A 24,494-nucleotide genomic window follows, 5' to 3' on the forward strand; every position below is an offset into this window, starting at 1 on the left:
ACTTTTTCCACATTTTGTTACGTTACAGCTTTATTCTAAAATGTATTGTCCCCCCCACCAATCGACAACCAAATACCCCATAATGACTAAGCAAAAACAGGTTATTAGAAATGTTTGCAAATGTATTAAAAATAAAAAACTGAAATATCACATTTACATAAGTATTCAGACCCTTTACTGAGTACTTTGTTGGCAGCGATTACAGCCTCGAGTCTTCTTGGGTATGACGCTACAAGCTTGGCTCACCTGTATTTGGGTAGTTTCTCCCATTCTTCTCTGCAGATCCTCTCAGCCCTATCAGGTTGGATAGGGAGCGTCGCTACACAGCTATTTACAGGTCTATCCAGATATGTTAGATCGGGTTCAAGTCCAGGCTCTGGCTGAGCCATTCAAGGACATTCAGAGACTTGTCCTGTTGCAAGGTGAACCTTCGCCCCAATCTGAGTTCCTGAGTGCGCTGGAACAGTTTTTCATCAAGGATCTTTGCTCTGTTCATCTTTCCCTCGATTCTAACTAGTCTCAGAGTCCCTGCCGCTGAAAAACTTCCCCACAGCATGATGCTCCTACCACCATGCTTCACCATTGGGACGTTATTGGCCAGGTGATGAGCGTTGCCTGGTTTCTTCCAGACGTGATGCTTGGCATTCAGGCCAAAGAGTTCAATCTTGGTTTCATCAGACCAGAAAATCTTGTTTCTCATGGTCTGAGTCCTTTTAGGTGCCTTTTGGCAAACTCCAAGCAGGCTGTCATGTGCCTTTTACTGAGGAGTGGCTTCCGTCTGGCCACTCTACCATAAAGACCTTGTTGGTGGAGTGCTGCAGAGATGGTTGTCCTTCTGGAAGCTTCTCCCATCTCCACAGAGGCGCTCTGTCGGAGTGACCATCGGGTTCCTGGTCACCTCCCTGACCAATACCCTTCTCCCCCAATTTCTCAGTATTGCCGAGCGGCCAGCTCTAAGAAGAGTCTTGGTGGTTCCAAATTTCTTCCATTTAAGAATTATGAAGGCCACTGTGTTCTTGGCGACCTTCAATGCTGGAGAAATGTTTTGGTACCCTTCCCCAGATCTGTGCCTCGACACAATCTTGTCTCGAAGCTCTATGGACAATTCCTTCGACCTCATGGCTTGGTTTTTGCTCTGACATGCACTATCAACTGTGGGACCTCATATAGACAGGTCTGTGCCTTTCCAAATCATGTCCAATCAATTGAATTTACCACAGGTGGACTCCAATCAAGTTGTAGAAACAGCTCAAGGATGATAAATGGAAACAGGATGCACCTGAGCTCAATTTCAAGTCTCATAGCAAAGGGTCTGAATACTTATGTAAATACGGTATTTCAGTTGTTTTTTTTACAAAATTTGCAAAAACGTCTAAAAACCTTTTGCATTGTCATTATGGGGTATTGTGTGTAGATTGATGAGGAAATTGTATTTTTATAATCTATTTTAGAATAAGGCTGTAACGTAACAAAATGTGGAAAAAGTGAAGGGGTCTGAATACTTTCCGAATGCACTGTATGTGTGTCTGTATGTGAGATTGTGTGTACTTTGGCTGGTAAAAGCTATTTGTGGTTTAAGCCACTTTTAAGGAAACATACTTGATGTATTGTCAAGTTCAGGATATTACACGTTGAGTTTGATATATTGACAAATAGTTGAAAACAAAAGCCTACATGGGTCACTTGAGCTTGGAACTGTGTAACAGTCATAGAACAACCAAACCTAAGCATGTTTCAGCGGGGGGGGGGGGGGGGGGGGGGGGGCTGGTAAGGTACACTTCCCTTTTCACAAGTCATCTGTCCCACCCCCTCCACTCTACTGACCAGAGAGAGAACCTCACTGTGGAAGGAGGGTATGTGGGTATGTGAGGATGGGGGTCCATCACGACGGAGGGACATTACGGGTCTGGTATATTGACGCCTTGTCTTTCAATAGGTCCAGACACAGATGGCAGCTCCAGCTCCCTGTTAGAGGACACAAGGAAACAGAGGTGAATGACTCACAGACTTTTAGTCCTATAAATATCCTCTTTCTTCCATGGACCCACCTCATGTCACTAGCCCAGTTGAAGTCAGTGGGTCTCAAGGTAGAGGCTATGATCTAACACTTTGCACTGATGAAGCATTTCAACGCTAGCTAAGAGCTGAAAGAGGTGATTCATCAGTAAAACACCTGGCCATGCTATCGTTGTCTGGCTACGCTGCCTGAGAGCTCTACTTGGACACTCGGCTCCGCCAAATTTACTGAGATAAATCTGTCTCCCTACGGAGAGGAAACCCACAACACTCGTTACCAAAAAAGCCGTTGACTCAAATCTCCCTTATTAGACAGGCAAATGGGGCAGTGGCTGTGAAAAAGCCCATTTCAGCCAACATTGTGGAACAGACATGTTGTTCACATCCTGCTCTTACCTTCTGGAGGTTCAGCCATAGGGGGGCTGAGACAGTACATGTGATAGCCTCTATCACAGTCATCACAGAACAGAAGCTGGTCCTGGACAAAAGACCACAGGCTCATTATACAATGCACTTTTCAGTGCACCACTTCATTTTAAATATACAGTGCACTTCCTTTATTCAACAGTAATAAGCATGACGCCTGCAGGTGAACTCACGTCGTTCTCTGAGGTGCCACAGATGTTGCAGCACTTGCACTCGATGCACTGCCAGCGGTAGGTCTTCACTGCAGCCATCATCACGGGGGTGAACTGCAGGCAGGATGGGTGGCCTGGGTTGGACACAGAGAATGGGTCTCACAGGACAAACCCTGTCTGCCACTGTCATTACTGCTGGTCTTTGTAACTATGCCATCATGCGTCTGACTCTGAACACACTCAATACGGATCCTAAAGTAAAGTCTATCACTCACACGCGCCCATACAAAATCGTCTCAAATACCGAGGTTATCCTGGTCTCTCAGTGTAAAGGCCAGGGGTGGAGCAGTTACCTGAACGTCCACAGTCTGAGCAGGACTGCAGCTCCTCTGACTGGCCCGTCTTCTGGTTGAGGGCAGAGTCTCCCAGGCAGAAGTCACAGTAGTTATTGGGTATCGCCAAACCATCTGGACCTTTCTTGGGTGCTGTGAGGGAGACACAGAATAAAACTACGTATAAGAATGCATTCAAAGGTTATTGATTAACAAGGATCCAGTGTCATTGGCCGTGGCCGAATAACCTATACTTGCGTTCTAAATAGAAGGCATTTTCGGTACGCGAAAAAATAAAATTTGATAGTATGTGAAATTTGGAAAATATTGTATGCTTTAAATGCCAGGATGTCATTCATACTAACTTCGGCTTTTCATCTAGTAAAATTCGCTGCACACTTTTGAGGAAGAGGATCGTCTTTCCAGACTCGCGTGTGTTTGACTACAGCTGATAATGAGATACTGTACCCAAATGAACGAATGGCGGGAATCAACACAATTGCGTATTAGATGATGTATTCTCAGGATTGGAAAGCCTAGGATGTTGATATTTGTTGCTTACTGCATTATGTTGTACTAAACAGTATGTAGTACGATTATACACAGTATTTATTTTTAGTAAGTAGTAGGCAAGACAGATTTCGGACACGGCCAACCAATGACCTATAAATGACCCCACTGGTCACCAATGACTGGTCACTTACTCTTAGGCTCCTCAGGCTGGGGCGGAGTGGGGGTGTGGACCTCAGGCACCTCCTTGTCCTCTCCCTCCTCCTCAGCCAGGTGGGAGTGGGTGTAGTGGTAACTCAGGCCCGGACGATTCTTGTAACGCTTCCCACAGACTGCCAGAGAAACCCCCAAACACAACACGTGTGAAAACAAAAACATACGTAAACAATTAAGTAGCCTTCATACGAGGTCAGAGTACATTGTTTCCTAATCGCTCGGATCTGACCTTGCCGTGACATTTGCTGATGCTGAAAAATCATATCCATGCACCCCTGTCCTCTGCAATGGCCTGCTGTTTTGCCTATCCTCCCACTTAGTCAAACAGTTTCAGCACGTCCATAACTCTGCTACCCTCCAGTCTGCACTGGCTCATCTTGGAAGAGTGATATTACGTTTCAATTTGCACTCAATAGCTGGAGGCGAGAGACCATCTGTGGCCCTGAATGACAATTGTGCAATTCAATTTCAACTGGAGCAGAGAAGGCGAGATACGTTCGTGGGAATGAATCTTTTCAGCAGACAAAACCATTGGAGAGATCTCAATCTAGCTTCTAGAATTTAGCCTGATGGAGTCTGTTTTAATGAATGGACCAAACATCTTAGATTAGTACTAATAACTTGAATGAAGATTACTCTTCCTGTGCCAGACTAGAACTCTGGTGCTTTGGGAATGGCATGAGGAGTCTAGACTAGACTAATACCCAGGGTTATAAATAGACGGATTTGTGGTGGGATTGTCTGAGTCGTGGAAACAAAGATGTCAGTGTTTTGCCCCAGCCTCAGGTCTAGCATAAGATGTACCAGCAGACCAAACATTTCCTCCCTCCCTTCCTCTCGCTCTCCCTCCCACACTCTCTTAATCCCTCCACTCACTCAATCACCCTCTCATTTCTTCAGCTGATTTCTAGAGGGGCAAGATTACTGACTAGGTCAGCTCCCAGCCCCAGCTCCCTGTCCCTTTCCCAGCCTGCCAGTCAAAGGCCATGGTGCAGAACCCAGGTTAGTATTCTTCTGGATGGACAAGGCTCTAAACATTCCTCCCCCCACAGGCATTGCATAGGCACTCTCACACCAGGACCCACACAGCCCCAAGCTGGTGGTTCAAAACAAACGCAGAGGCACCATTTCACTCTAAAGAAACGGGTGAGGAGGACGAAACAGGACAGAACGTAGATGAGTTAAGAAAAAAGAAATGGAATTAAGAAATGCAAATGAGTGTGCGGCCCTCCTTTATTTTTTAAAGAAATGCAAATGAGACATACTAAATTAAGAGACACAAAGCCAGATTATGACAAACATATAGCCAACAGTTGATTGGCTGTAGTGTGTGTAATAATAAGTGTGCCATACAGAGCCAAGACAGTCCTGAAGACAAACTACTGTTGGAGTAGCCTAAATGTCATTTAGGATAAAATAACACAAATTTACACTGCTACTTAAACTGTGGTGGAAACCAAGCACAGAAAAGGCATCTCCACACTACACATTTACAATCCACTCTCAAGCATATCAAGTTAACTTTGACTTCAAGTCAATTTAACCTTAAATGAGACATTTAGTGGATGAGGGGAGGCAGCGACATTTAGCCTAGTCCACAGGTAAAACTAATCTCTAAGTGTTCTACATTTAGCCTAGTCCACGGGTAAAACTAATCTCTAAGTGTTCTACATTTAGCCTAGTCTATGGGTAAAACTAATCTCAAAGTGTTCTACATTTAGCCTAGTCCATGGGTAAAACTAATCTCAAAGTGTTCTACATTTAGCCTAGTCCATGGGTAAAACTAATCTCAAAGTGTTCTACATTTAGCCTAGTCTATGGGTAAAACTAACCTCAAAGTGTTCTACATTTAGCCTAGTCTATGGGTAAAACTAATCTCAAAGTGTTCTACATTTAGCCTAGTCCATGGGTAAAACTAATCTCAAAGTGTTCTACATTTAGCCTAGTCCATGGGTAAAACTAATCTCAAAGTGTTCTACATTTAGCCTAGTCCATGGGTAAAACTAACCTCAAAGTGTTCTACATTTAGCCTAGTCCATGGGTAAAACTAACTTCAAAGTGTTCTACATTTAGCCTAGTCTATGGGTAAAACTAACCTCAAAGTGTTCTACATTTAGCCTAGTCTATGGGTAAAACTAACCTCAAAGTGTTCTACATTTAGCCTAGTCCATGGGTAAAACTAATCTCAAAGTGTTCTACATTTAGCCTAGTCCATGGGTAAAACTAACCTCAGTGTTCTACATTTAGCCTAGTCTATGGGCTCAACTAATCTCAGTGTTCTACATTTAGCCAACACACACAGAGAGAGAAAAAACAAACAGGCATTAAGCAGACTGGACTGGAGGCAGAGGAAAAAGGAATGCGAGAGAAATATACCTCTTTCAGAAGGTTTTGAAATATGCTTTTGTTTGAAAGTGTCTGAAAGAGAGAAGAGAGAGAGCATAGACAGAAAGACTCAGAAGTACGGTCACAGACAGAGAGATTCAGAAAGGCATCAACAATGCGCCCGAGTGTCTGAGATTCAGCTGCAAGAGATGACAATTTCAGGAGCTAAAAGCAACAGACTTTGACTGCTTCCCAGCAACAGAGTTCCTACAGAGTAGCCCACCTCTGCAAAAGCCCATCTGTACTCCCACTGTTTCCCTCCCAGGCTCTGCTGCACCCCCCTGGGACTCACTGTCACAGGAGTAGGGCTTGTCCTTGTCCTCCAGCGCAGCCGCCGCAGCGTCCAGCTTCTTCTTGGCACTGCTTACTCCACGACCCTGCGGACAAACACGCTGTCATAACACACCATCCCCAAAATCATAGTTACAGTCATGTTGCCACACTGGACACCATTTCAGATGACATGCCCTTAACATCACTAACAATTATTGGTTTAAAAGAGCTTCGCACACCTTTCCCTTTCCTTTGCCTCTTCTTTTTGGGGTGTCCTCCTCATAGTCCTCATCCTCCAAGTCATCCAGGAAGTCATCTGGCTCCAGGACTCTCTGTGTTGACAGAGGAAAGCATGCAGCTGTAGTAGCTAGTGTCACTGGAGAAGTAGTAAACGAGCTAGGTATCACACACGGTCCATCCAACCACAGCAGGCTACGGTACCTTTCTGACACGTGCTGCAGGGGTGACCGCCCCACCAGTGTAGTCTGTCAGACTGGACTCCTCCTCAGGCCCTCGGAGCTCCGGAGGAACCCGTTTGTCCAGGGGTTCTCCCTTCAGCAGGGCCTCCAGACTGCTGCCATCAGAGGACAGGGAATCCTTCTTTAACCCCAAGTCCAGCTCTACAGACAGGGAGAACCACAAACAACCTTTACAAATGAGTAAAGAACAAACAGGAAAATGATGCACAGAGGGGCACACAAACGTGTCAACACAGCTTTAGTATTATTAAGCAGAGCAGCATGCCATGATAAGGACGTACCTGACTTTAGAGGAGGGAAGACGAGCTGGGGATCCTCTGGGGGGTGGGTTCGTCGTTTCTTCCTCCACCTGCGGGATGGGTAGGTGTACAACTGTCCTGGAGCCACGCCTGAGAGAGGACAGATAGTTGCATGTTAGTGACCACCCTATGTCCCCACAGTGACAGCACATACATACAGTGCCTTCTGAAAGTATTCAGAACCCTTGATTTTCCCCCACATTTTGTTAAGTTACAGCCGTGTTCTAAAATGTATTAAATAAAAAAAATCTTTGTCAATCTACAGACAATACACCAAATGACAGAGCTTGAGAGGCTCTGCAGAGAAGAATGGGAGAAACTCCCCAAATACAGGCGTGCCAAGCTTGTAGTGGCATACCCAAGAAGACTCAAGGCTGTAATCGCTGCCAAAGGTGCTTCAACAAAGTACTGAGTAAAGGGTCTAAATACTTATATAAATGTGATTTCTGTTTTAATTTTTAATACATTTGCAAACATTTCTAAAAACCTGTTTTTAAAAAATGGGGTATTGTGTGTAGATTGATGAGGTGGAAAACTATTTAATCCATTTTAGAATGAGGCTGTAACGTAATAAAAAGTGGTAAAAGTCAAGGGGTATGAAAACTTTCCGAATGCACTGTATATAGCCATGTTATCGTTACTCATTGTGTATTTACTACTTGTGTTATTATTGTTCTAGATTTTTCTTTCTGCATTGTTGGGAAGGGCCGTAAGTAAGCATTTCACTCTTACATGCTGACCACACCGTTCGCGTCGCAAAATAAATTTAAACATGCATGTTATTGAATTATTGTACCCACACTGCTCGCGCGCACCAACAAGAGTCTGCGTTGCCAAGCGCTAAAATACAGTGCCTTGCAAAAGTATTCATCCCCCTTGGCATTTTTCCTATTTTGTTGCATTACAACCTGTAATTTAAATGGATTTTTATTTGGATTTCATGTAATGGACATACACAAAATAGTCCAATTTGGTGAAGTAAAAAAAATGACGGAAAAGTGGTGCATGCATATGTATTCACCCCCTTTGCTATGAAGCCCCTAAATAAGATCTGGTGCAACCAATTACCTTCAGAAGTCACATAATTAGTTAAATAAAGTCCACCTGTGTACAATCTAAGTGTCACATGATCTGTTAGATGATCTCTGTGTATACACACACACACCTGTTCTGAAAGGCCCCAGAATCTGTCACACCACTAAGCAAGGGGCACCACCAAGCAAGCGGCATCATGAAGACCAAGGAGCTCTCCAAACAGGCCAGGGACAAAGTTGTGGAGAAGTACAGATCAGGGTTGGGTTATAAAAAAAATATCAGAAACTTTGAACATCCCACAGAGCACCATTAAATCCATTATTAAAAAATGGAAAGAATATGGCACCGCAACAAGCCTGCCAAAAGAGGGCCGCCCATCAAAACTCACGGACCAGGCAAGGAGGGCATTAATCAGACAGGCAACAAAAGAGACCAAAGATAACCCTGAAGGAGCTGCAAAGCTCCACAGCGGAGATTGGAGTATCTGTCCATAGGACCACTTTAAGCCGTACACTCCACAGAGCTGGGCTTTACGGAAGAGTGGCCAGAAAAATGCCATTGCTTAAAGAAAGAAATAAGCAAACACGTTTGGTTTCACCAAAAGGTATGTGGGAGACTCCCCAAACATATGGAAGAAGGTACTCTGGTCAGATGAGACTAAAATTGAGCTTTTTGGCCATCAAGGAAAACGCTATGTCTAGCGCAAACCCAGCACCTCTCATCATCCCGAGAACACCATCCCCACAGTGAAGCATGGTGGTGGCAGCATCATGCTGTGGGGATGTTTTTCCATCGGCAGGGACTGAGAAACCGGTCAGAATTGAAAGAATGATGGATGGCGCTAAATACAGGGAAATTCTTGAGGGAAACCTGTTTCAGTCTTCCAGAGATTTGAGACTGGGATGGAGGTTCACCTTCCAGCAGGACAATGACCCTAGGCATACTGCTAAAGCAACACTCGAGTGGTTTAAGGGGAAACATTTTAATGTCTTGGAATGGCCTAGTCAAAACCCAGACCTCAATCCAATTGAGAATCTGTGGTATGACTTAGAGTGCTGTACACCAGCGGAACCCATCCAACTTGAAGGGGCTGGAGCAGTATTGCCTTGAAGAATGGACAAAAATCCCAGTGGCTAGATGTGCCAAGCTTATAGAGACATACCCCAAGAAACTTGCAGCTGTAACTGCTTCAAAAGGTAGCACTACAAAGTATTGACTTCGGGGGGGGTGAATAGTTATGCACGCTCAAGTACTGTTTTTTTTGTCTTATTTGTTGTTTGTTTCACACAAAAAGATATTTAGCATCTTCAAAGTGGTAGGCATGTTGTGTAAATCAAATGATACAAACCCCCAAACAATACATTTTAATTCCAGGTTGTAAGGCAACAAAATAGGAAAAATGCCAAGGGGGTGAATACTTCCGCAAGCCACTGTAGAAGTCAGTTCTATTTGTGACGCTGAACGCCGTGCAAGTCCTGCCACTCCCATCGCCTCATTGGTACCCACATGCCATCTCCTCATTGGTTATACCCACATGGGTGAATAAAAGATTAACTGAGGTCGGTCGTGGTTATGGTAATACTATTAGATGCCAATCGCCATATAAAGTCCAAAGAAGAAAAGGCCTGGAAGGAGGAGATGACTAGAAACGATTCAGTTGACCGTTTTGTTTTTGGATTAATTGTCGGGAGTAGAGGACCTTGTGCAATTCAGGTAAAATAACTCAACGTTTATATCCCAGGACAAATTAGCTAGCAACTGCAAGCTAGCTAGCTAAATTGCCAGAAATGTTTCATGCTTTTTGACCTGTCCCCAAATACATTTTATTGGTTCAGAGTTTGTTTTGATATTTTAACCTGCGTGTCATGATCGCGTTTGGTGTGGGGGGGACAAAATCAATTTGCGCGGACGGTTTGGGTATGGTGTTAGTCTACAACTGTTGTTTACGAAGCATGTGAAAATAAAACATTTGAAGTGTACCTACAACTAAATACATTCTAGACTTTTATGTGGACCTATCAAAAGGCATTAACTGTGACATATCTAAAAGACTTGTTTTAATGTTTCAGCTTACATAGCTCTCCAGAAGTTCTCCAGAGGGCTTGAACTACAGTGCTCTCTCTTGTTCTCATCTCCAGATCATGAGAAGGTGGTGAATGACATAGCCTACTACTCGAATCTGTGAACTCAGTAGTTCTGAAAGAAAACTCCTATGCGACTTCAGTTAGTGTGTATGCGTACTGTATTTCTAACCTGGTCCCCTGTGTCTCTTCTCCATCCAAATGTAACAGTTGCTCTGCGCCACTCCAGTCTGAGAGTCCAGGAAGGGCATTCGAACACTCCTCTCGGCACATAGCCGGGCGTTGTAGTTATGGCACTGCTCCATGGCATCTCTGTAGTACTGCTCTCCCAGCCTGCACCCACACACAGAGAGGAGCAGCCAGGAACAAGTTAGCACTAGGAAACAGACTGCCTGTGTATACTGTGATAAGAAGTATACATTCATGCATCAGTTCAACAACTGACAGTACCTGGTGCGCTTCTCTACCATAGAGGTAGGTGTGGTATGTGGTCCTACCACCTCTTTAAGCCAAATAATGCTGTCTGAATTCTAGGCTACCTCTCTACTATGCCGTAAAATAGGCTTAAAATAATTAAAACTTCAAAGCCTTTATCACAGCCTCAGCTAAAAACCTTTTTGTTCCTTTTATGCTGGCACCTCGGAGCAGCAGGCAAGCAAACTATGTAATTGTGTCCCTGGACTTAGTAACTGGTGAGAATGTGTCAGCAGGTGCTCTTTTGTTGGCTTGGCAACGGCGTCTGCCTGGTAGGAAGCACAGCCTCTGCTGGTTCAGATTTTCAACACGATCAGCATGAGTGAACAGCATTTTTTTTTTTTTTTACTTACCTAAATGCTCTGTGGGGTGTCCTGAAAGCTTCGTAGTACTATCATTTTAAATCTATTTATGCAAAGTGATACGAAATCTTTAGGGAAATATGCATAATAACTGTTCTCGTGTTTTAAACTACATTTGTTTCATGGAAATTTTCTGAAATTGGTTGTATTGTCTTGATGAAACCCACATCTGATTCATATCACCAAACTCCTTCGGCAAAAGTTATTTTTAACACTGCCCCAAAGACATTACTTTTATAGTGACTAATGCATTGTGGTGACACATGGATTTCCTGTTGGAAAGCGCAACAAAACATGCATTCCGTATAAAAGCATGCCAGGACAACATCTGCAGACAGTGTCAGCTGATAAATTCAGAACACATATTGTACAAGACCTGGACTCATTTCTAACTAGTAGGCCTAACCTTACATACTACAACAACAGCCTCTATGCACTCTAACTAAGAAGCTAAACGTAACAACCAAATTGCTAACGGGATATCCTCAACTCCCTATCCGTAATCCGACTAATTCCAAGGGGAGTTTGAAAACACCCACCGTGAGAGTAAACCGGGACAGTGACGTGCTAGCTATCTAGTTTACAATCAGTTTAGCTAGCAACATTAGATCGCTACCACAATGACTGCAATTTTTCATGTACATTTGCTAACTTGTGCCCGACGTTTGGTTACATAATGAGATTTGGTTCCTTTCAATGTGTTCATTAACCACAACTATTGACAAAACGTTAGCTAGTTGACCTGCTGAGTGTTGACTCTGTGCTGACACAGATGGTTGGCTAGCTGGGGTTTATTCATTACGGATAACGTTCGCCGTTTAAGAACGAAACGGGGAGGGACCTACCTATATTTTTCCAATATAAACTCTCGTTTGCGTTTTCCGTTTGGAGTAAACGGTTTCTGTTGCAACAGACAAAACATTTTGCAAGATAATCAGCGTATTACACCACAGGCTAGCCATTTCCTACAGTCCGCAAAGCACAACTACTTAGTTTGATAACTGAGTTACTCGATTCCTTTAACGAACATGTTCGGCAATTTACCATAACATATACATGTTTCTGCTACCACCGACCTTTATTATATTTAAACGTAAAACACATTCGCGTACTTTAACTAGGTGGAAAGAAACAGTACTTACAGTTTAACAACATTCTCAACAACAGCCGCCATCTTGGTTTGCTTTGTCGTGGATAGTTTGCGCCTGCGCGGGGGGGGGGGGTTTACAATAGCCAGCTATGGGTTTTAGGCACTATGCAATTTCAGGCAACATGATTAAATCATGTCTTGTGTAATGTAATGTAGACTTCAGTGTTACTATTATAACTGATTCATGTACTACTCCGCCAGGTCAGCGGAGTCAATCACCACCTTCCGGAGACACCTGAAACCCCACCTCTTCAAGGAATACCTAGGATAGGATAAAGTAATCCTTCTAACCCCCCCCCCCCCCCCCCCTTAAAGAGTTAGATGCACTATTGTAAAGTGGTTGTTCCACTGGATATCATAAGGTGAATGCACCAATTTGTAAGTCGCTCTGGATAAGAGCGTCTGCTAAATGACTTAAATGTAAATGTAAATGTACTTCTAGTGATATACTAAAATGTCCAGCAGATGGAGATGTAACCAAGTGGAAGGAAAGGATCATTCTGGCCAAAGATTTCAGGTAGCTCTTCTGACATGTAAACTGTCAAACTCACTGAATGCTAACCAATTTCAGACCTGTCGGTGCACCTATATTGCATCTTTCATGTTAAAACCTTTCCTCTATTCATGACAACCTCATCCCGCTATACCACCCCAGCGGAGGTCCAAACTCAGGCCAGGGAGAAAGAGGCTGACATGGGCACTCAGCAGGCCTTTCCATCTCGGGAGCCCAATATCTTTCCATCTCTGAAGTTCCTTGAAGATTCAAGCACAAAGGGGCAGAGAAAAATATCAAGATGAAAACAAATTTACAACAAGCTTTTTGAAGACACAGTTGAAACAGTGTTGTTTTTAACTTGTTTGCTGCAACTATTTGCTCTGATCAGAAATACACCATGAGAGAAAAGGTTACAAATAAATATCTTTGGTCTCTCCCTCTCCTCATCTGCCCCGGCGGTTTCACCCCCGTCTCCTCGGGGGAGCCTCCCCCTGCAGGGCCCATCTCAGTGGTGTTCCCAGAGCTATTAAAGAACTGGATGGGCCATGGCAAACAACAGAAAAGACAAAACATGGACGTCGTTTTTCTTCTAACCATAATATTGCATTTATTCATTTACAGCTTGTAATCAATTTTGTGACGCCAGTAAATAATTTGTCCCAGCACGTAAAATACACCAATTGATAGCAGCATAAGTCATCATCAAACACATCATTATTGTGCAAAAATGGAAGATCAGCTAAGGTTATGATGTAAGACATCTACAAAACTTTGATAAGTTTGGTGCCTATAGTTCCCTGTGTGTAGCCTCATATCTGGTGATTCCGATATGTGTTTGGTTCTGTATGCTGCAATCCCTTTCTAAAACAACCAACAGCTACTTGGAGGTCAGGACAAGTAGATAGATACAATGTGAAACATGCCAAAATAACTTGAGTTCAATTATCGTAGGAGGCATAGCATATTTCACAGCTTTAAAAAAAGGAAGACCAAAGTATGTTCACATAGTCGTATACTGTACATAACGACTTTAACTAGATTGTAAAAGCCAGTGAAGGTTATTAGTGTCAACATTAGTCCATCAACAGTCTTTCACGATGCAGGAGAGGCTGGTGTACTGTACTGAGGAGTTGGCTGCATGTCTGTCAGCAGAGCTCCAGGGTAAACAGACACAGTCTTACGTAACACCATCCTGGCCTGGCCACGGTCAGCAGGACAGCTCCAGTATCTGGACCAGGCTCGGGCTACGGACAGACTGTGCTGCAGTACAACTTATCACATCCTCTCTCTCTCTCTGAGTTGAAGCATATGTCTACTAATACAGTCCTCTTCCCAAAATGTCAGCTATGGAGTCCAAGTGCTTTTCCAGCTGATTTAGAAATCACATAAACGATGCACAGGGTGGATTTTATGGAATGAGAACATTATATGTTGATAGATATGGCCTGATGAGTTGATATCCAAAAGTAAACATAGAAATTAGAGCAGTTTAAAAGCTATAATTCATGGAACAATGCTGGAACTATGCTGTTACAATGCTTGCCAACAGGTTTATTGTAAATGTTAACATTTTATTGTGCAGGAAAGGGTTTATAGTGCTTTAGTGAGTTTGTCAAAGTATCAAGAAATGTAATCTGAGACTATAATGATATTGTTAAGCGTTATGCACAAATGTAGTCTGTTTTCCTACAATATGGTATAATGTGTTAACGGGGAATCAAACGTTTTGTGCCATTGGTCCATCCTCAAGGTAAACCTAACCATCATTGGTCCACCGTTATCAAAGAACCAATGTATGTTCTATATTATATATCATCCAAAATATTTTCTACAATGTTAAAGTGAATCCGTGCACCTCTGGGTGCAAATAATCATGCATTTATTGTTGGGTTTATGAAGAATCAATAACCTGTTATCATTTTCTAGTTGATTGCTACATTCTAATTAATATAATATTGAAAACAAATATACAGTACCAATCAAAAGTTGACACACCTACTCATTCAAGGGTTTTCCTTTATTTTTACTATTTTCTACATTGTAGAATAATAGTGAAGAATTCAAAAATATGAAATAACACATGGAATCATGTATTAACCAAACAAAGTGTTAAAACAAATCAAAATATATTTTATATTTGAGATTCTTCAAACAGCCACCCTTTGCCTTGACGACAGCTTTGCACACTCTTGGCATTCTCTCAACCAGCTTCACCTGGAATGCTTTTCCAACAGTCTTGAAGGAGTTCCCACATTTGCTGAGCACTTGTTGGCTGCTTTTTCTTCACTCTGCGGTCCAACTCATCCCAAACCATCTCAATTGGGTTGAGGTTGGGTGATTGTGGAAGCCAGGTCATCTGATGCAGCACTCCACCACTCTCCTTCTTGGTCAAATAGCCCTTACACAGCCTGGAAGTGTGTTGTTGTCATTGTCCTGTTGAAAAACAAATGATAGTCTCACTAAACGCAAACCAGATGGGATGGCGTATTGCTGCAGAATGCTGTGGTAGCCATGCCGGTTAAGTGTGCCTAAATAAATCACAGACACTGTCACCAGCAAAGCACCCCCACACCTCCTCCATGCTTTACGGTGGGAACCACACATGCGGAGATCATCCGTTCACCTACTCTGCGTCTCACAAAGACACGACGGTTGGAACCAAAAATCTCACATTTAGACTCATCAGACCAAAAGACCAGTTCCACCGGTCTAATGTCCATTGCTCGTGCTTCTTGACCCAAGCAAGTCTCTTCTTATTGGTGTCCTTTAGTAGTGGTTTCTTTGCAGCAATTCGACCATGAACGCCTGATTCATACAGTCTCCTCTGAACAGTTGATGTTGAGATGTGTCTGTTACTTGAAGTCTCTGAAGCATTTATTTGGGCTGCAATCTGTGGCGGTCCTCATGAGATCCAGTTTCATCATGGCGCATGGTGGTTTTTGCGACTGCACTTGAAGAAACTTTCTAAATTCTTTTAATCTTCCAGATTGACTGACCTTCATGTCTTAAAGTAAAGTAATGATGGACTGTCATTTCTCTTTGCTCATTTGAGCTGTTCTTGCCATAATATGGACTTGGTCTTTTACCAAATAGGGCTATCTTCTGTATACCACCCCTACCGTGTCACAACACAACTGATTGGCTCAAACTCATTAAGGAAAGAAATTCCACAAATGAACTTAACAAGGCACACCTGTTAATTGAAATGCATTCCAGGTGACTACCTCATGAAGCTGGTTGAGAGAATGCCAAGAGTGTGCAAAGCTGTCAACAAGGCAAAGGGTGGGCTACTTTGAAGAATCTCAAATATATTTTTGTTACACTACATGATTCCATGTGTTATTTCATAGTTTTGATGTCTTCACTATTATTCCACAATGTATAAAATAGTCAAAATAAAGAAAAACCCTTGAATGAGTAGGTGTGTCCAAACTTTTGATTGGTACTGTATACCCCATGAAGCAAACTGTGATCTGGCAACTCTACCCTGTACTGTATTCATTTGTAATTTACACAAATATCAGACTTAAAATGTATCAACCCCTACAAGAATGTCCATGAATTATGATCCACATAATAATGCACATTTCCTGTTGCTGCAGTATTATTTTCCTGCTGTAGCAAACTGGCTCAAATTAAAACCCTCTCTCTGTATCTTGTAACAAGAATTCCAAATAACATTGGTAAAAGTCTGATTCAGAACTTCTCTGTGTTGGTACAGAGATAGTTTGAGCAACACAAAGACTTGGAGGGCTACAGCGGTGAGATAATCTCCAAATGTGTCCAACATCTCAATTACCAGAGCATGAGGGCCAGTTTGAGCAGCTCTCTGTAGATCTGCTGAAATGTCAAAAGATATGGAACTGAGCTCTCCAAAACTCATTGTCTCTCCTGATACAAAAGTTACAGCTTTCACATTCTTGCATTAAAAATAACAAAAGCTGGAAAATGACACATCTGACTCAGGGATGTGACCTCCTCCACCACTCTGGATCTTTGTCCTTGCAGACATTTAAAACAAATATATGTAACCTTTATTTAACTAGGCAAGTCTGTTAAGAATAAATTCTTATTTACAATGACGGCCTACCCCGGCCAAACCCAGACGACACTGGGCCAATTGTGTGCCGCCCTATGGTACTCCCAATCACGGCCGGTTGTGATACAGCCTGAAATCGAACCAGGGTCTGTAGTGATGCCTCTTGCACTGAGATGCAGTGCCTCAGACCGCTGCGCCACTCGGCAGACACCCTCCCTGTAGTACAGTTCCTCTTTCCATAAGCGTGTCTTTGATAATGTATATCCAACCATGAATAGAATGTCAGTTCCAGAACAGCTTTGTAAGCTGGATAAATCTGTGTGACACAGACACCAAACTGTGATCTCAGGAGCACGGACAGTAGTCTACAGCTCAGGTGCAGTAAAAAAATTCAAACTGTGACCTTCAGGTTTTACAATACCATTTCACTCCCACTGACAAATATGATCCCAGTCAGATACATGCTGACCTCAGTTCCTGACCAGCAGTATATTCTTTCACCGGTTTCATCATATCCTCTTTGGAGGACGGGGAGAAGAGATTTAACAGTGTCAGCTTTTGGCAAATGGTCGCTTCATTTCGTACTTACTATATTAAGTAATTTGCATGGAAAAGTGTAGAAAGATATTCAATATCAATTAAAACACTAACAGCAACTGAAGTTAAGTTCCAGGGGGAAAAAGCACTTCATATGAGCGTACTACTGTACAAATCCAGCCTTGTAATCCAGCAAGGCTTGGTTGAGGTCAGAACCTCCTCTTATACACTAAGGAGGTCAGTCAGAGGACAGAGGGCTTCTCATGGTCAGGTGTAGAGCTCCTGCCGCCCTCCCTGCAGACAGGTTCCGTTGAGGCCACTGAGGCGCTGGCTATCCATAATCTGCAGCACGTCGTCCAGGATGGAGGGGCCCAGGTCCAGGTGCAGGGAGAGCAGGGAGCCTGCGTGGGACAGGTAGGGGCGCTCCTGGCCCCCATCACCCAGATAAGGGTCCTGGATACACACATCCTCGCCTGATGACAACCTGGGGGAGGGCGGGCTGAACTGGGACGTCTTGCTGGGAGCCTGTGCTGAGGGAGAAGACGAGTCCAGGCCTGGGTGATGGGGCGTCAGGATCTCGTCATCCAGGTGCAGTCGGGGAGGCTTGGGTGGAGGGGGCGCGTTCTGAGGCGGATGGGGGCGGGCGGAGGAGGGTGCAGAGGTGACTGGTAGGGTGATGGCCTGCACCCCTTCGATGACGGGCAGCGAGAGGGCATTCTTCAGCAGGGGGGAGCTCTCTGAGGAGGGTGTGTGTCCGCTGTCGCTGGCAGTACGGCTGAACTGGAAGGGCTCTGCGTACATGGAGGAGCGCTGAGACAGGTTGTGGCCCTGCTGCCCAGGGAGAAGGTGGAACTTCCCCTGCAGGAAGGACAGGTCTCCGAACAGGTCGTCATCCCCCCCGCCGCTCCCGATATGGATGGTGTGGCGGAAGTCCCCCAGCGGAGGACTGATCATGTCAGAGGAAAGGATGTCCCGCAGCTTCTCCTTCTTCCCCTTCCTGCTCCGCCGCTTCAGATAGATGGGCGCCTTGGTGGACATGTCGGGAGCCCTCCCTGGGCAGCAGAGACTCAGCTCCTGCAACAATGTGAGGGGAGGTGGTGGGGAGAGGAGGACGGGCAGGGCTCCTCTCTGAATCAGACACTGGGAGAAGGAATCAAGCTGGCTGGCTGAGCTAAACTATTAATGGTCAAATCAGGTCTGGTGATTAGGGAGGACTGCTACTTCTGCAGTCAGCTTTAAAATGATGAATAGTACCAAACAAAGTCCAGATCACTCTCTTGGAATAGAGCTTCAGTGAGCAGGATGTAGGGTTGACACTTTGGCTGCGGAGGAGGTTTCTTGGTGAGGTAAAAGGATTATGTCCACAGTTTTAATCAACTGCAGAAAGAAGCAGAAGAAACCATTAGAATAGAAAACTATTACAAAACCCGTGTTATAAAATGCATGATTTATAAACATGCAGGAATAATCCTCCGCCATGAGAGAACTTCATTTCATATGTTCTGAAACATAATCTATAGGGAAAATAAACACTCAAGCGTTGATACAGGAGGGGGAAACCTCTAGCATGAAACAACCGTCACATGTAAAAACCCAGGGACCCCTTAAGCCTAATTTGATTAGCATCTTGGAAAAGGTTATTTACACTGACCAAACACACGGAGTTGAATAAGTTGAGATAAAAATAAACCCATAGTTCCGTCATATCATTTGAGGACAGGACATAAAATAATGACTCGGTCTATTGTTGTTGGCAACGCAGCGCGGGAATAAAGGCTTTTCTAGTTTTGATGAATCCTGGAATGAATTAATCCTGATCCACTGCGGAGGAGTGGTAGGGAGATGTGTGAGGGTGTGAATAAGGGAGGACACTTTTAGTAGCATGTCTAGAGGACGAGAGAGAGGTTAACCTGGTTTAAACCTATTTAGGGAGCTTTAGTGAAGCAGGTGTGTGTGTCAGGCTGGTGTCTGATGGAGGCAGATTAAAGTGCTGCTGCTCAGTGAGGGCCTTGGCCCTGAGGACACAGGAGATAGACAGGGCCAAGGCCAAGCAGAGCAGGAGAATGAGAGAGAGGGCATGACTTGCATGACGCTGACATTAACTCAAGCTTCTTAGGTTTTAGTTATGAGCAGCTATACAGTAGCACCACTGCGTGCACAGGAGGAGCCTGAGCATCAGTCACTCACAGAGGATTTCCTTTAAAGTTTGCTGTCAGCTACTGTGCATAGATCACTCTGCAACAAAAACAAAACAACGCCTCCCCTCTGCCAGCGTACGGAACACAATAACTGACCTCAACGTGCATACAAAGTATACAATGGTAGAGTAATACTGAATTGAAGCCACAAAAGGCACCAGCGGGACAATATAATGTCACATGACGTCAGGGTTGCAGAGCGAGAGGAGCTGGTCCAACCAACTTGATCGGGGCTCTGCTGGGCATGAACAGAGTGCATTCTGGGTGGTGACAGATGCCTCTCACAATAGCACAGACACACATTGTTAACTAACACAGAGAGAGAGAGAGAGAGACAGAGAAGAGGAAAGGAAGGAGAGAGGAGGGGAGAGAGAAAGAAAGAGGGGAAAGCAGTGCCAACTGAATGACTGGTGTGTGGAAATAATGACTGACAGAGAGAAAGAGAGGGAGAGAGCAGCGCCTCATCTCCTAGCTGCGCTCTGCTCTATTTGGCCATAGTGAGGAAGCCTCTCTCAGGGGCACCATTGTGGACCCAGACTGTGTACGTGAATACTATACAACGGTCTAAAGCACACGATCAATCTAGTTAATTAAAATGAGAAGGGTAAACGAAGCATCAGGACGATTAGAATTTAATAATGTAGTAGGATACTATCTAATCACTTAAAAGGTTTGGACAAAACATTGTAATGAGATTCTAGCCTTGTCTTAGATCCTCTGTTGTGTTTGTATGGAACAGCTATACATATGCCTACCAGACTAATGAAATGCCTTTGGCTCCATAAAATCCATTTGTCAGAGTTAACAGATCACCATTATCGGAGGTCAATAGTATTTAACCCTGGCCACAGCAGGTTATAATGACTTACACATACTGCATTTAAACTTAATGTACATTTAACATGCTCAAAAACACATTCGCTCTTCCCCTTTCATATAGGCCTATTCACTCAAACACACAGCACATTCACAGAGAGAGAGAGAGCTCTTGCACATTGTAAGCAGTTTCCAAGGCCTGTCCTTCCCCAAACTGGAGTGTTAAACATATTTTAAAGAATGCTTTGCCTACATAACAAAGGGACAAGATCTTGGTAGAGCCCTGGGTTTAAAGATACTGGTCACATGATATTAATTAGGTCATTTTGCTCCGGTTCTGCTGAACTGCAACCGTCTGGGGGGCAGGCTGACCATTATAAAGCCCAACCACAGATACAGCAACTGGCACAGCTAAGGTCAAAGTTAAGGGACAGCTTCCCTGAGCCATTACTTCACACACAATGGCCATCTGAGTTGTGAGAGACGCCACTTATCAAGTTGATAGGAGCCAAGGTTGTGGAGACAATCTTGTGACATGTCTTGGATATCTCCAAAAAAAGCAGCCAGAGTTGCTTTTTGGGGGGGGGGGGTCAGTGTAAAAAGTATGTGTCAGAAGCTGGGTCATTGTACAACATGGGTGTCAAACTCATTCTACAGAGGGCCTAGTGACTGCCTGTTTCTCTTTTCAAGTAAGACCTAGACAACCAGGTGAGGGGAGTTCCTTACTAATTACTGACCTTAATTCAATCAAGTACAAGGGAGGAGCGAGAACCCGCAGACACTCGGCGCTCCGTGGAATGAGTTTGACACGTGTTATACAATATGTTGACACATACATCTTTGTTTCCTGACATTTTGTCATGCATTGTATTTTCCTCAAGTTCAGTTCCAGTTGAGAAACGTAATAATCACTTTCAAGCAGGTTCAACTATACACAGGAAAAATAAACACAGGAATCTGAAGGGTCTGTTTTGACACGCCCCTTTCATATTGTCCAAAAGTGGAGCTTCTTGAGTCTCAACTTGTTTCCTCAACACACAAGATGTGAGCTTAATCCATAAAATTACCAGGCTTTATCAGACAGTTTTAACTGCCACAGCTGAGATTGCACAACACTTGGTGAAGCGCTTGAAAAGCTTGTTCATTTGTTAGATAATGCATGAAACATACTGTCACAACGTTTTTGGCCCAGGCTGCCATTGCGAGTTCACACAAAGAGCACTGTCATAGGTCTAAGAAGGACATTGTTCACCCAGCACATACTGTTAACTGCAACCAAGCGCTTTTTGGAACAATGCTCACAGTGTCACCATTCAAACTGTTCTGTCACAGGAGGCCAGTGAAAGACAACAGGCCTCAACAGCTGAAGGGATAACTTCATTCTGCGTTTAAAATAATTTTACTGCTGCAGGGCGGGAGAATTGTGGTATGCTTGAAAGGAGTCAGGTGTTATGTCTTGATCACACCGAAAGCGTCATCTGGATACATGCGCAACAAAAGTTAAACATTCACCTTCTGCTACCATTTCTGTCAAGCCGTCTACACCTACAATTTGATGCAGACGCTCGATGTATGCACCACACAGAACGCACCGCAACGCAATGCTGCAGGGCAAACGCAGCGTTCTATTGGAAATTAATTTACTTCTGGTGTACAAAAACGTAGCCACTGCCGGTGTGATGGAGACGTTAGTGAAAAACATCTGCTTTCACGAGCCTTTCAAGGAAAGTGGAGCTGAAGGATTTTTGGATGGTAACATTTTTAGATTCCTTTCTCATGACACAAACAGAACCCTGCCGACAATTACTTTAAAAATCCTCACCTATTAAGGAGAAATGAGGGAATACTCCTCTAGCGCTCGAAAGTAGTGTGAAAGTGTGAGGTTTGGTAAACAATAGAGAAGCAGAATTTGCATAAACATATACAACTAATTGATTTGAGGATCGTAGCACATTACCCAAAATCCACCTCTGTCCCAGGAAGAGAGAGCAAAGGGAACAGGATCGATATTCTCAATGTTTCATCACCCCAACACATTAATCATTTCCTATATTGTTAGAAATGTCCACTAATCTAGATAGAATAGAGATATGCTGCAGTATGACAAAACACACTCCCAAAAGGGTTGACTAATGGGCTAACAGAAATGTGGAATCCTCATAATAAGATACACGAGTCCCATTTGGTCAGATTCAACATTGTCACTAAAACTGAAAGTAGGCCACTTAGTTTCTTAGAAAGTAGGCCACTTAGAAATTTAAATGCGCGTTTGAGTCAGGAAAGTTTCCTCTCATGACCTCAACAAACTAATGTTGCATAAAATTACATTTTAAAGGGTACTTTACCGGTTGTCCATGCAGTTGGTCCTCTTGGCGGTAGGAATATGAGACAATATATCCACAGGGAAGTATAATTACATACAATTTTAAAAGCACTCTTAGTGCATTTAGATTTCTATCACCTGAGGCAGAACCAAGTAAACATGTACACGAGCATGTATTTTTATCTTGTGCGCATGGTGTAGGTGATACAAATCGGAATGTACTACCAGTGCTTTGAAAAGTTGATGTAGCCTAGTTATACTTACCTGTTGATATATTGTATCACATTCCTACCGCCAAAAAGGGAACACCGCATTGACAACCGGTAAAATATGTTGAAATATAATTGTATTCAACATTATGGCATGTAGAGGAAACTTATCTGATTCAAACGCTAATTTTTGCCCGACATAGAATCTATGCAGTTCAACGTCTGGTTTCCAGGCAAGATGACATAACCGTCGCCCGACAGTCTTTCCGCAGTACACCTCCTATTCACCTTCTTCTATGATAATTTAGGCTACCTTTTATATAATTTATACTGGATACATGTCGGTTTATCATAGGCGCTCTGCGCAACATTCAAGAAGGTAGAATAGATCCAAAGACCCGCTTACCTCCCAGCTTCCCGATATCCTTTATGACAGCCCTGACTTTCACCAAAAATATCATCTGCCCAGAGCAGGGGTCGGCTATTCAAGGTTGCGTAAATAGCCTAAAAAAATCCCACTGCTTGGCGATGCGTAGGTGCCTGCATCACAAAACGTAACCACTTCACTTGATCGCGTGTTCCATAGGCTGCTATAGCGATGATGTGCAGCAGATATGGTAGAATCCGAGAGATGCGCTACACCCCTTGTCGTTCTCGTCCTCATACCGGAAACTCCGGCACTGGATTTCGCGTATTACAATTTTGAGGTATAGCTAGCCCAAAGGCGGGCAGATGGCGATATTGATCTGATATTGATGGTTTCATCTTACCGTCCAAACACATTGTATGCAGCAAGCAATACACTCCTAACCCCCGTGGACCGGTTCGTACATAAACAACTGTCCATTCAGGCTGCAAGGCCTCGATTTCCTCAATAACTAAATTTAACAGCGAGAATGCGGAAAAAAACTGAAAATGTGTACTTCCTGTATGAAACACAATTTCCCACCACCAATAACAGCTTATTCTACTAACTGGTGTTGTGCCCTGCATGCAGCCAGGGGTAAACAAGACTGCTGCAACCTGATTGGCTGAAGGCTATACCCAACATCTGGGGCTAGAATTCCTAGGTATTAGCTACTTTAGCATGGTGGTTTAAAATGGTGTTTCGTTAAAAAAGTATGCATATTTTCCCTGTTTTTTTCTGCCTTCTAACCATTAAATCCAGGTAAGGATTAAATTGATACCTATGCAGCCTGAATGGAGAATGTTTTAGGTATGAACTGGTCCACGGGTTAACGAGTGTATTGCCAGCTGCATACAATGCGTTGGGACGGTAAAATGGAAACGACTGAATATCGCTATCTGCTGGCCTTTGGGTTAAGGGATGGCGCAGGGCCCACCATGCGCATATCACCTTACCAAACGGCCGATGATTAGAAAAGCGAAAACTCTCAGAGAACAATCCCCGAAAGAGCTGTACTCCAGACAGGGTTTATACTTCTCTGTTGGATTATATGGCTACTTTGTTGCTGCAAATTCAAACACATCATATGTGCTTCCGTCACCGTTCACATGTACAAGCACAGCAGCGTGCACACTGACTAGCGGTTACACCCTGTTATTATCTATGGAACATCCCACCCCTTTCTGGCAGAGGGGACTTGGCTTTGGAGAGCTATTAATTAACACATATTTGTCCCCAGGGCCGTTTCTAGCTTTTTCTGGGACCGGTCCCTAAGAGAG

General features: G+C 43.7%; 2 protein-coding genes across 3 annotated transcripts; both read right to left on the minus strand.

Moving 5' to 3' along the window:
- Nucleotides 1-1,297: 1,297 nt before the first annotated feature.
- LOC120056601 (zinc finger protein ubi-d4-like) lies at nucleotides 1,298-12,225 on the minus strand. 2 transcript variants are annotated; one of them, XM_039004799.1, is made up of 11 exons: nucleotides 12,183-12,225; nucleotides 10,377-10,537; nucleotides 7,071-7,178; nucleotides 6,752-6,930; nucleotides 6,550-6,642; nucleotides 6,330-6,414; nucleotides 3,631-3,768; nucleotides 2,948-3,079; nucleotides 2,616-2,728; nucleotides 2,413-2,494; nucleotides 1,298-1,965 (listed from the first exon to the last, which is right to left on the minus strand). In XM_039004799.1, exons 1-11 carry the CDS (start codon nucleotides 12,212-12,214, stop codon nucleotides 1,883-1,885), a joined length of 1,206 nt encoding a protein of 401 aa, XP_038860727.1. In that variant the 5' UTR covers nucleotides 12,215-12,225; the 3' UTR covers nucleotides 1,298-1,882. The 2 variants fall into 2 exon arrangements, with proteins under 2 accessions (XP_038860727.1, XP_038860726.1); XM_039004798.1 differs by having other exon boundaries at nucleotides 6,330-6,429.
- Nucleotides 12,226-16,850: 4,625 nt separating this feature from the next.
- Nucleotides 16,851-23,630, minus strand: LOC120056602 (cdc42 effector protein 2-like). Its single transcript, XM_039004800.1, has 2 exons — nucleotides 23,215-23,630; nucleotides 16,851-18,639 (listed from the first exon to the last, which is right to left on the minus strand). The coding sequence occupies exon 2, from the start codon at nucleotides 18,298-18,300 to the stop codon at nucleotides 17,530-17,532; it is 771 nt and encodes a 256-aa protein (XP_038860728.1). The 5' UTR covers nucleotides 18,301-18,639; nucleotides 23,215-23,630; the 3' UTR covers nucleotides 16,851-17,529.
- Nucleotides 23,631-24,494: the final 864 nt, after the last annotated feature.

Source organism: Salvelinus namaycush, chromosome 12 (genome assembly GCF_016432855.1).
Source record: "Salvelinus namaycush isolate Seneca chromosome 12, SaNama_1.0, whole genome shotgun sequence".
In the NCBI taxonomy this organism is placed as follows: Eukaryota; Metazoa; Chordata; class Actinopteri; order Salmoniformes; family Salmonidae; genus Salvelinus; species Salvelinus namaycush.

What these genes read in the sequence shown, in the direction of transcription:
- LOC120056601 (XM_039004798.1), bottom strand. Translation starts at nt 12,214, where the DNA reads ATGGCGGCTGTTGTTGAGAATGTTGTTAAACT. An exon ending in CTTCCCTCCTCTAAAGTCAG is followed by an intron (nt 6,931 to 7,070) that starts GTACGTCCTTAT and finishes CCCTGTCTGTAG; the next exon opens with AGCTGGACTTGGGGTTAAAG. An exon ending in GAGGCAAAGGAAAGGGAAAG is followed by an intron (nt 6,430 to 6,549) that starts GTGTGCGAAGCT and finishes GTGTTATGACAG; the next exon opens with CGTGTTTGTCCGCAGGGTCG.
- LOC120056602 (XM_039004800.1), bottom strand. Translation starts at nt 18,300, where the DNA reads ATGTCCACCAAGGCGCCCATCTATCTGAAGCGGCGGAGCAGGAAGGGG.